The sequence below is a fragment of the Ammospiza caudacuta genome, chromosome 5 (genome assembly GCF_027887145.1).
Source record: "Ammospiza caudacuta isolate bAmmCau1 chromosome 5, bAmmCau1.pri, whole genome shotgun sequence".
NCBI classification, from domain to species: Eukaryota; Metazoa; Chordata; class Aves; order Passeriformes; family Passerellidae; genus Ammospiza; species Ammospiza caudacuta.
Window position 1 is genome coordinate 65408681 of NC_080597.1, and position 12966 is coordinate 65421646.

The following is a 12966-nucleotide window of genomic DNA, read 5'->3' on the forward strand; positions in this document are numbered from 1 at the left end:
TTCCCAAATCACCCTTTTCCTGAACTAAACAAACACCATACCCAGCGGGGGAGGCTGAAGAATGACTGGGAGTCCCACAGTCTGCCCTGTGTCACCTTCTGTGTTTGGCCCCCAGATCAATGTTGGCTGCACCACTGACAGCTCCTCTGCTGACCCAGTGAAGCTGGAGTTCTCACGGGACCTGGGGGCCACCTGGCACCTGCTGCTGCCCCTGTGCTACAGCAGCAGCAGCCACCTCAGCTCCCTCTGCTCCACCGAGCATCACCCCAGCAGCACTTACTACGCAGGCACCACCCAGGGCTGGAGGAGGGAGGTCATTCACTTTGGAAAGCTGCACCTCTGTGGGTAAGTGTCCAGCTCCTGCTCCTGCCCAGCTGCTCGCTGCTTTGCTTTTATTTGTTTTTCACCCAGCACAAGAGTGGTGCGTAAGAACTGCAGCACTAGAGCAGAACAAATGACCAATTTTTCTCAGCTTTTTGCCCTGAATGTTAGCTAGTGTTCAGGTGATTCCCAAATCATCTTGTGCCTAATGCTGATGTAGAATAATCACAGGCAACTTCCTATTACCTATATATTTAATTAGTGATAATTTAATAGAAGGGAGTTGCTTGTTGAACTAAACGCAAAACTGACTGTTCTTAGCATGCTCTGAGTGTTCTTTGCAGAACTGCATCAGCCATTTCAATTCACTGATGATATTCTTGCATTAAATTTGAGCTTCATAAGAAAAATGCAGTAAAATATGAGCTAGTATAAGCTTGATTCCACTTCAGCATGAAGAAATGGTCTGATCTAAATAATGTCTCAATCAATCAGGCTAGATGATAACACAGCATAGAAAAACAATATGTGCTAGCAGGCACAGTAATATGTAACTTTGTAACTTTTCAAAGTAAAAACACTACTGTTTACTTTTTCAGGAATAACTGTCATCCAGCATCAACTCACTTTATGTAAAAGCTCACACCATTAATGATTAAACTGTAGCACGTATGAATGAAAATGAGCTATGCAACTATGAGACTTCATGAGTCTGTGCACCTATGAGACTGAGTATTTATGAAACTACTGCAGTCAATGGGTCCTCCACTAAATAAATGACCCCATATGTGCTCTGAAAGTATGAAAAGACCTATATAAGGAATAAGAATCACATTTTGAAAGACTGATTGTTTAATAATTTAAGGAAATGTTTAAATTTTAAACCTGAGTTTTCTGGTTTATGACAGTTAACATTTCAAGCATGCAATAGGTAACCATCTCTTTCAGCAGCTCACTTGTACTTCCTGGTTTTGTGCAAAAGAATTATTTTGCCCTTTAGCCAACCATCAATGCATCCCTCCAAATAAAAATTTTGACTGTGCAGACTCCTAACTCATTTAAACCTTCCAGGATTTTGATTTAGTCCCCTGTTCCTGAGTACTTCTATCCTGTTTTCCTACCTTCCTTCCTTCCTATTCCTTCCCCAACACACCAGGCCAGGAGTCCATGGCTGGCATGGCCAGCCAAGCCCAGCAGTGCAGAGTAATTTACATTCTGTGCATTAAATCACTGGGCCAGAGGGCTGAAGGGGGATTTCTCCACCAGAATCTACTGGAATAACAAGAAAAAATTCCAAACCTTTCTCATTGTGTAATTCTAAAAAAATCCCCCAGCCTTTCCGTCCCCCAAGTGCCGAGTGGTTATATTTTAACTGAGGATGAAGACATTTTAAGTTATTTCCACTACATAGGTAATTTTAGAAATGAATATATGTTCTCAGCAGACAGCTGTCAGTAATAATTAGTATTCCAGTTATGTCCTGAAGGAAAGGTCCAGGGCCTGTTGAGCCAGAGAAGAAACCCCAAATAAGCAGTGGTTCACTCTCTGCTCCAGACACAAGTCATGGTTCACCCTCACCAGGAGGGCCCCTGAGAGGAGGAGCTGGCTTGTCTCAGGAAAAAAATCCAGCCTGTGGGGCAGAGGTTTACTCTCAAGAGGAGCTTACAGCACCTCCAGCCTCACACTTGTGTCCCTCCCCTTAGGGCACACTAAAGTCAATGATTTTGACTTCCAGCAGAATTCTGGTTCTTGGGCATCTTTCTTGTGACACTTAGTAATGTCCCCACCCATCAATTATTGGTTGTTACCTAAATCCCTTCACAAAAATTTCTGTTTAGCAAATCAAGGAAAAAAATTTGTCAGCTACAATTACCTATGGAATTGATTTGCCTGCTGAATTTAGATGTCTTTAACAAGACACATTAAACATTCAAGGCAATTAAGTGCTTTTCCCTTCTCAATCTTCTGGTTTCCTTCCTCCCTTAAAATGTTTTCTCAACTGGGAATAAAATTAGTCTCTCAAGTATTTTCCTCATCTCAATTTGTTTTCCCTCCTTCCCCAATTGGTTCCTTTTTATATGCAGCATTGATGCAAGTAGCACTTAGGAGATGAATTAAAAATGACAGGACAGCACCCATAGGAGAACATAGTTTAAATTAACAACTTGCAATATCAGCCTCGTTTAAGATTAAGCTGCCCGAAAGCAAGCTGAATACCTGGTGACATGACAGATCATGTTTTCTTTCTGGGTAATTGAGGGTGAGATCCTCCCACTCCACTCCTACAGGTGGTCTCCCTGGGGGCACAGTGGAAGCATGAATTAGAATCTCACTCTCCAGGAGAGGGTGAAAGTGGCTGGGTCTGACCCACACACTGTGCACCAAAGCAGAAGGGAATCCACCAGACCACGGCCATTCATCTTCCCCATGAATTATGGAGTTAAAAGTAGCTGGATTTTAAATTTTGAAAATCATGCCTGTCATTCAGTTTTGAGATTACAGCTAATGAATAGTGTTATTTTTATTCCTGTCAGTACTTGGGTTGAACGTCAACATAAAGATGCATGAGGTACTGAAGGAATTAGATCTAGCAGTCAGTTTTTAGAATTAACCTATTTATCAAGCCAGTTCTGACAGAAAGAATATTATATATGTGAATAGAATGTTATATATACATATAGAAATATATATTTATATATATATAAATATATGTGTGAATATATATGTGAATGTATATGTGAATATATGTATGAAATACCAAAAAAAGATGGAACTATAATTTAAAATAAGTACACTTTATGCCACTTTCAGGCTGGCGAGGTTCAGGTGGTACCAAGGGTTTTACCCTGCTGGGTCCCAGCCTGTGACCTGGGCCATTGACAACGTGTACATTGGTCCCCAGTGTGAGGAGATGTGCAACGGGCACGGCAGCTGCGTCAACGGCACCCGGTGCATCTGCGACCCCGGCTACTCGGGGCCCACCTGCAAAATCAGCACCAGGAACGCTGACTTCCTCAAGGATGACTTTGAAGGTATCTCTCTTGGGAGGGGGCATCTGAATGCTACCTGTCCATCTCAGTGCAACCCAGGGTTCAAGGGGTTAAACGGCAAAGCCTTTCTCAACCCTGCGTGCTTCTGGTTAGAATTTGTGCCATGGGGGTATTCCCATGAACCAGGTAGTTCAGATGCCATTTGCAAGTGTGGTTTGTGAATGCCTGACGATGTAATTTGGATTACAAAATCTTCATTCTCTCTCTCCTTTACAGGAAAGAGATACTCTAAATTCTCTACTAAGTAATGTTGTCAATTTTGGATTACAAAATCTTCATTGAAACAGAACTTCCTGAAACTCTACATGTAGAAAATAATCTTGGAAATAAATAATGTTTTGATAGTAGTTTTGATGGTAGCACAGACAGAGCATTTGCAAGTGAGGCAGGCAGCAGAGGGCTTTAAGTTCATGTCATTTCTCACTACAAGGGAAATCTGACCCCCTCTACTACAGCAATCATGGTTTCAGAGCAGACCAAGTGTCTCAGGAATGGGAGCCAGTGCTCAGCAGCCACAGCAGACCCCAAGAGAGGGAAGGCAGAGGGGAGCTCCAAGCCTCACGCATGCCTGGGCGCACACAGCATCCCTGCACACAACTCTGAAACCCCTCTGAGGCTTCCCCCACTAGCAAGCACCGCAAGAGGAGCATGTTTTCATAAAGCAGCACCTGTGAACCAAACTCATCCCTTCACAGCTGTTCATTTTCAATTTTTCCAGCCCTTGCTTGCATGCTACCACTTCGAACTCAAAGTTTCTTTATAGACCCAAGTATGTTGTTGTTACCTTAAGATACATGATGAAAGGTGGAAAACCTTGTGAATAACTGGAAACAAAGGTCCCAGATCTCACAGTTCTGGGTTTATTTTGTTTATTTTGCTTCGGTTTGTGTCAGCTTTCTAGAATACATGGCATTGGAAACACTGAATATTTCTCAGTCAGCGTGGGATTTTTAATTTATGTCTCTTCCTCTGGAAGTAGCACTCTTGCAGCAGGAGCACTTCAGAGTAAATCATAAATATGTATTCACTGTGTATTCAGGTCAGCTGGAGTCGGATAGATTCCTCCTTGTGAGTGGTGGAAAGCCATCAAGAAAATGTGGTATCATGTCTGGAGGAAACAACCTTTTCTTTAACGAGGAAGGTTTACGTATGCTGATGACTCGAGACCTAGATTTGTCACAAGCCAGGTAACACCTTTCAAAAGTTCTTTCAGGATTTCATTGAGGAAATGCTATACTGAAGAATGATGCATATGTGATATTTCTCTAGCAAAAGCAAGGTGACATATTCTGTGGTCCTCACACTAGCAAATGTTCCATTTTCACCACTGCCACCATGATAAATTCAATTGAAATTGAACTTTAATTGAATTAACCATTTAAATGTTGCTCTTTTTTTTCCCTTAAATAAGAAGTCTGGAAACTGATGCAACACTTTCAGTAGTTCATGCAAGCTTCTGTTTTCTAAATCCATAACATGAGAAATGCTCTGCTTTTCTTACAGTCTGGTGTATTATGAGCCATTGCTGAAACAGGAGTATCTGCTGAAAGTATAATTCTTACATTTGTCATCTCATAATTCTTTCATTTCTGAAGCTTGTTTTTTTTCTTATTGTGCACATTTGTTTCCAATAATTCACTGAGAAATTCCCATCAAGCTGTTACCAGCTATTGAAAACCAAATATTTTAGTGCATTTACAGTTTATGGTGTATCTTTACAGCCTGCAAGGAGACATGTGATGAGTGAGACATGCTAAGCAAGCCACATTAAAAAAAATTACACTAATATGAATTAAACACCATCCCAATTGTGAGCATGCTAACAAATAGGCATTGTTTTCTATTTGTTCTGTATTTTAGCTGATATTCTTGTATTATTACTTTGGGGAGACTGCATTTTCTCCAAGACTTTTTTTCACTGATCTCTTACAAACACCCTACTCCTTTCTTATGTTCTGTGGGAAACATTTTAACAGGCATTTTATCTGCTTTTTACCTGTCAGCATTGGTATTGAAGATTTAAATAATGGTTTAATTGTAAAGACTCGTGGTCAGTAGAAAGGCCTAATATCTAACCACTGTAGTTTTTAGATCAGCACTTAGCTAAACCCCATTGATGTGTAATATTAAGCACCCTTGTAATTTGTAAGATTCCTCACAGCAAACTTTATTCAGAGTTTGATAAAAACAAACCCCAGTACTCAGCACAGGTTCCTAGATGACTCTGAAATTAGAGATTGTTTAACAAAAGATACTAAAAGTCTTGTAAGTCACCTAATAATTTAACTAAATTATGTTTTCCTTATTGCTCATGTTCAAAGAACCTTAATTTATTTATCTCTTTTCCATGACGGTCTGTAGCTGGATTTGCAAATATTGACCTCAAGGTGTTATATGGAGATAAATTACTTCTGTCTTGGGAAAACATAGCTGAACACTCAATTTCTTGTATTTATGGTTATGAAAAATAACAGTGATCAAGCAATAACTGTATGTTCTCTTCTGAACAGCAAGGCACACTGCAGTGGCATTTCTGGGAGCTGCTCCTTTGCCACCTAAAGTAATTAGAGTGGGATTTTCTACATTTGCAGACACTTTGTCCACCACCTGCAAAGCACAACAGGTCTTGCTGTGACACAGATGTGCCAAGTTCTGCACAGGACTTGGGGAGAGGTTTCAATTTATGCCAGGAGTGATGAGAACAACTATTTTTTTAAGGGTGCTAGACTCAGATGTCACATTAAAACTTCCCTTTTCTTTATGAGGAGATCCCCTGAAAAGCACAGGCAAGCAGCTGTGTCTGTCAGTGCCGCAAGCAACACTCAGCACCTGGGCATTGAAATCAAGTGGACTCTGCAATCCACTGCCATCACATCTGTGCCTTAAAGAATTTAACACAGGGACAGTGTAGCACCATCATGGTGATAGTGGTAGCTGAAACTGCACCACATCAGTAAGAAGAGAATATTTTAGGTATCACAGCTGATGAAATCCCTTTAAATTCTGAATTACTAGAAGAAAATCCACACATTTGAGTGTTAGTAGATTTGCGGAAAAACATTTTGCTTTTCCATATATGCAGAGCCTTTGCAAAATATCTTTGGGATAAGAAGAGAGATATTTAAAATTATTTTTTAATCTGTTAGACATTTTTACTTATATTTGGGTGGGTTATTACTACATTAGTAAAATCTGAGATGTAAGAACAGCAATGCAAATAAATCAGATGCCACAGAGACAAGGTCACCTGGGTTTATTTCCTTTGAATTATGTGGCCAATGTTGGAGTAAATCTGAGAAGGCAGAAAGACTTGCCAGCAGTGAAGCAAATCCATTACATTTGATATGTTGATCCATGAGGGTACCCAGTGCTCCTTTACAGCACAAGCAATATGTTATGTCTGGGACATGGAGGTGGATATAATCTATAGCAAAAGCAGCTCTATCTAGTAGCAAGAGAAACTGTGAGTCGCAGTGAGGACTAGAATTAATTGACTTGTAAGTCTGGCATTTTATTGGAGCTTTGTCTGCCCAGCATCTCTGCAGCCTCCACTCCCAGCAGATCTACCTGCAGAAAAAACCAGAATGAGATTTTTGATATAAAACTTCTTTTGCGCCATTTTATTTAACCGTGAGCCAGGCAGCACTAAGGCAATAATAATTAGTACAGATAAAACACTCCAAAGCTGTGCAAAAGCTGTGCAAACATGAATTAACACTTGTAATATCCCTGCAAGTCCAGTCAGTAAATATCATTACAGCATGGCTCCCCCCACTCCAAGAGCACAGTGGAGCTATTTGTGAGCCTCGGCTGACGGGAGGGATTGCGCAGTTTGATACAAGTCCATTGTGCAGCTTTGGAGAAGCCAATTAACTGGGGGATGAAAGCACTGCTGTCCCTGGGTGGCTGGGGCTGGCTTCAGGGAAGCCAGCACATTTAAACGCTGTAATTTAGACAAATTTCCCAGGCTGACAAAATGGACAAAATGATCCCTGAAAGTGAAATGTGCTTTGTTCTCCCGTCCAGATTTTCTCTGGTTAATGCCAATGGAAAACTGGGATGCTTATTTTGAATTTAAGCATTTCAGCAAATTCGTAGCAAATTGTGATCTACTTAGAGCACAGTTGCTTTTCTGCCACTAAAATCTGTACTCATGGGATACAGGGATAAAAATTTCACCCAGGATTATGTTTCTGATACTTGCAACACCATCTGCTGTGCAGACAAAAGCTGAAAACATAAATGACCAGCTTTGTTCAGCCTCTTATGCCTGGCAAACTACCACACAGGCAAAATGAATTTTTGTCATACCACCTGTCTGTCTAGTTATATTCTAGAAGCTTTGGAAAGGAAATCATAAGATCTCCTAAAGATGGCTCTTAAATAGAGCTAGAAAACACAGGGCTAGTCAGTAGACAAACTCCAAGGCTTTCTGGTTCCCTGTGTAGGATGTTGTCTGAAAATAGATCTTTCTGGTAAGTGGCAAGATTTTTCCTGTTAGATTTGTGCAGTTCTTCATGAGACTGGGATGTGGCAAGGGGGTGCCTGACCCCAGGAGCCAGCCTGTGCTGCTGCAGTACTCGCTCAACGGGGGCCTCACGTGGAGCCTTCTGCAGGAGTTCCTCTTCAGCAACTCCAGCAACGTGGGACGCTACATTGCCCTGGAGGTTCCCCTGAAGGCTCGCTCCAGCTCCACCCGGCTTCGCTGGTGGCAGCCCTCCGAGAATGGGCATTTCTACAGCCCCTGGGTCATCGACCAGGTGAGCAATCCCTGTGGGTGTTCCTTCTTTTAACACAGTCTTAGACTGGATTCAGTCCTAACGTTTCCCTTTTTCTGGCATGTATCGTTTCACTGGAGCAAGCAAAAATGCTTAGTAGAAATATATTTAGAGCACAATTGCTGTTTGATGAACTCATGATTTTAATGCACCATTTTCATGGAGCACTGATTGCCCCATGAATTTCCTAGAATTTTAATTCTAGGAAAGTATTTTACATGTGTGTAGGGCCTCAGGTTCACATTGCAGGAGGCCTTACAACACAGAACGCAAGTCTGATTTCAAACTTCAAAAACCTTCATTTAAAATGGATCCAAATATGTAATTGGCTTGGTATTATGTAATAGAAAAAGCCTATAGAAAAATATTAATCTTGTGAATATCAATATCAATTTTATGAAAATAAAGTTTAATATTTGGGATTTTCTGCTATAAAGATTAATATATTACTTTGTATGATTTGGTATAAATCCCAAATGATTTATCTCTAAAATTATTATGCTCTAAGTAGTGTCATTGGGTTGTCCAAGTACAATTTGCTTTAATATTTATTACTTTTTTTTAAGAAGTAAGTTCAGATTGTTAGGAAAAACCTAACCAGTCATTTTAATGTTGTGGTTACAAAATTTTACTTCCCATCCCTATGTTTAGAAGTTAAAAACACTCATTTTTTTTTATATCTTCATTGAATGTAGTTATATTTGTTCAGAACAATCAGAAACTGAATTCAGAATAACAAATGAAAAATAATTCTGCCTTGCTTGCTGTTGAAGAGTAAAACAATGATGTTTTATAGTCAGTGACAAAATAGAGGCTATTTCCCCACTACTATCAGCAGACACAATCTGATAGCAGTGCACCAGATAACAGAAGAGCAGAACAGTCACTGGGAAAGTGCAATCATTTTGTTTCTACTAACACTTTTTTTGTGAGCAGTTTTACTTCACTGAGATTGGAGCTCACCTCCCTGAATTTTACATTTGTACAGCTAAGCCAGTCTCTTTCCTTTACAGGAAAGAGATACTCTCCTTTCTCAAGGCCTAAATTTTCTACTCAGTGATGCTGTCAATTTTGGATGAGCAGAATAAATACGCATAGTCTGGTACATCTCTTCCTCCCTCAGGTTGCTACGTCACTTGCATGCTTGTGAAGACTCCTAGACATTTCTCCTTTTCAAGAAAAGTTTCTTTCCTAATGTTTCAGATTCTTATAGGAGGAAACATCTCTGGCAACACAGTACTGGAGGATGATTTCACCACCCTGGACAGCAGGAAGTGGCTGCTGCACCCCGGCGGGACGAAGATGCCGGTGTGCGGCTCCGCGGGCGACGCGCTGGTGTTCATCGAGAAAGCCAGCACCCGCTACGTCGTCACCACCGACATCGTGGTCAATGAAGACTCTTTCTTGCAAATAGATTTTGCAGCTTCCTGCTCTGTCACAGATTCCTGTTATGGTAATGGCTTCTTAGTAATCCCTGCCATTCCTCTTCCTCCACTGCAGGGAAAGTTCACTTATTTTCTGGTTGCATTATTCATCGTAACAAGAAGTGAGAAACAAAAGAAAGCTGCATGTTTCTGTTAGAAATGGTAACATCAGCTTTTTAATTCCAGGCATCTGAAGCCTAAGATAAACTGAAGTAAATCATTCCCTGTGAGCAACTAAGTTGCAGTTCAATCAATCTCAGAAAAAGACTAACAGCTGCCTTACTCAAAAAATCCATTTAGGAGATAATGTCCACTGCTTGGGGTGGTGCTGTAATAGTAAGCAGCTGGGTGTTCCAGCATATGTTTCTTGCTTTGTGATTTTGCATTTTCAGTGTAGTCTCAGTTCTGATCTCACTTGTACCCATATATCTAAGAAATCGTTTTTACCAACATACGTCTGACACTTGCTAAAGCAGCATCAACTGCAAAAATTTGTATTGTCCATATGAAATATGTATAGACCTATATATTTCCATGTACAAATGTGTGCATACATACCATGCACATGTGTATACATCTGTTTATGTATACATAATGATGCAATTTTTAATTACCGAGCTTCCTCTTTTCATATGGTGTCTATTGAGTGCCCACAGCTTTTATATGTGTATATACACATATATACATATATATATATATAAATGAATAAAAACATGTTCTGTACTCATCACATCAAATACATATCACATGGAAATTAAAAATTATGTGAATTTTAAGGCACATGAGAAATAGGTTTTTCTTAAAAACAAGCTTTTTTTAATGCTTGTTTTACACATCCTCTTAGAGTAGGGTTTCAAGGTATAGATGTTTTTAATGAGGACAAGAATACAATACAGTGCATCATGTGATATGTGTTAGTAAATGGGGGTTGCTGAATTTTCCTCTACAATTCTGTATAAAAATGGAAAAAGATTTTACATGAAGACCCAGATTTAGCTTCTCTGATTTTGCTAATCTGAAGCTACTTACATGCTTCAAAATTTTTCTTACTTTTGTTATTAAGAATACTGCAGTATCCTGAGATCATCTCAGCTGAGTTTAGATGCATTTTGGTGACTGAGCTATATACTGGCAAAGAAACAGATCCTTATTTTGTTGGGGGGGCTTTGTTTGTTTTTTTGTCTACAACCCTTATCTTAACTTCATATTAAATTAGGCAGGACACTACCTAATCATGCTTCCAGTCATGATGAGAAAAGCATTTATTTTGGTGAGGGAAATTTAACACTAAAAACTCACCCTTGTTTGTATCTACTTGTCCTTGCATTTCTATAGCACTGTCCTTTGTGCTGAAACATCAAGTAGGACTGATTGGGTGATTAAGGGTCATTCCCTGTGCATGAGGGTAGAAGAAATGAGTCTGTTAGTAATCAAAAGATAACAGATTTATCACCCCTATCACTGCAACCACGCTCCATGTTTTATGCAGCCAGCTCAGCCAGAGTACCTGGCAGCTGGAACATTTACTTCAAGTACCAGCTCTGCACCTATTATTATTTACATTTTCATGGCTGCATGAAAGTTTGACTTGAAGTATTTAGTGAGCTTGACTAACCTTTAATTTTTGTAATAAAAGCTTATAAGCCATAAACATCAAAACAATGAAATTGCTGATTTTCACTGAGAAATGAATACATTAGTTTAATGTGGCTAGGCTGTGTTTGAATGGAAACAAGCTCACTGACTAACAAACTCAAATTAAAATTCTGCTGAATAATTAAATGAGCTGGTCTGCAGGAAGGGTGGAAGGCTGACTAAGCCATCTTGTGACAGAGACAAAAGTTTGAATTGGAGTGTTGCTCTGCTTTACACAGCAATCACATCCAGCTGAATCTCGCTCTTCAAGCCCAAAAAACAAAGTTCGGTGGTCATGGTGCTGCCACACCATTTTTTTGCATGCTGCAGCTAAAGACATTGTCTTGACTTAATCCTGGCAACTTAATATTGGCTCTCTCTTTTCATCTGTGGTGCCTTGAGTTAGGTGTTAGATGTGGAGATGTGCTGCAGACCCCACCTGAGCTATACCTGCTCAGCAACATGTAACACACCCTCCTGCACTGCCATCAAGGGAGGTAGCTTTGTGCTTCTGACACAAGGGTTTGAAAAGTTCTGGGTGGTTATTTTGTCAGTTCAGACTCGTGATACTGTCTGGGGCTTGCACATTATTATAGGCCTATGGATATAAGTCTCTAAATTAAATAACTAACGACCTCTCCACCCTTAGCTATTGAACTGGAATATTCAGTGGACCTTGGGCTGACCTGGCACCCAATTTTGAAAGACTGTCTTCCCACTAATGTGGAATGCAACAAGTACCATCTCCAGAGGATTCTCATTTCAGACACTTTCAACAAGTGGACCCGGGTTACTTTGCCTCTGCCTCCCTATACCAGGTAACTCCCTCTGGATTTCTGCAGAATAAATCTAAAAGCATAACTAGGTATTTATAATGTCATAATGCATTATGGAGTTTAAGTAATTGTAACATGTCCTTTTTGTTTGTTCCATGTAAATAGCAACAAATAAGTATAAGAAGCTCTATCCTATAGGAATTGCAAACACAGGTGGCAAGGGCAGCAGGCTCTCAGTGACTCCACAGCTTTGCTCCTCCTGCTGAGCCTTGTCTCCTCACATAGACTTAGGCTGAGCTAACTGCTGGCTCAGAAGTATCAAAGCACAGGTAGAGCCTTGAAATTGTTGTCATGAAAGATGCCATCAAAGGCAATTACAGGTTTGGAAACAGAGACCTTTTTATTTTAGCAATTGTACTGAAAATGCCTACACAGTTGCCACATGTTTTGACATTAGTAATGAAAAAGTCTGTGTTCTGTTACTAATCATTTGGGGCATCTGGACTCTTCCCTATCTTCTGTACAGTTACATCAAGTAATAGCACTTTTTTAGGACTCCTTCCCAGCACTAATTTTCTGTGCTTCCTCTTTGGTGCAGCTTTGCTAGAGATCATCTGTAAAAATCCATTACCCTCTTGGTTCTTGTATAAAGACTGTAAATTTGTGTTCAGAGTAGCCTTTCTGGGGTTGAATGGGAAAAATCATGGCTGGGATTGATGTTCCAAACCAACTGAATTTGGACCTGAAAGGAAGCTACCACCTGAGATAAACTCAAGTTTATAAATAACTGTGATTTTAAGATTGAAGAGTTTCTTGAGCAGTATGTGTCACAAGAAGTCTGATGCCCTACTGAGGCAAAAATTGTACTTCTGTCCAATCCCATAATTGTATTTTTTGGCTCAAATAATACAGTTTCCCAAAGTTATTAAGACAGGCATTCCTTGAGAGAGGTTATTACAACCTTATAAGCAAGAGAGGCATT

General features: G+C 40.0%; 1 protein-coding gene across 1 annotated transcript in view; it reads left to right on the forward strand.

Moving 5' to 3' along the window:
* Positions 1-12966, forward strand: part of RELN (reelin) — a 240566-nt gene that overhangs the window by 196372 nt on the left and 31228 nt on the right. The window contains exons 41-46 of the mRNA XM_058805958.1: positions 116-345; positions 3133-3353; positions 4411-4558; positions 7873-8131; positions 9353-9602; positions 11858-12026. Coding sequence (XP_058661941.1) covers positions 116-345; positions 3133-3353; positions 4411-4558; positions 7873-8131; positions 9353-9602; positions 11858-12026 — 1277 coding nt within the window. The remainder of the gene's footprint in view (positions 1-115; positions 346-3132; positions 3354-4410; positions 4559-7872; positions 8132-9352; positions 9603-11857; positions 12027-12966) is intronic.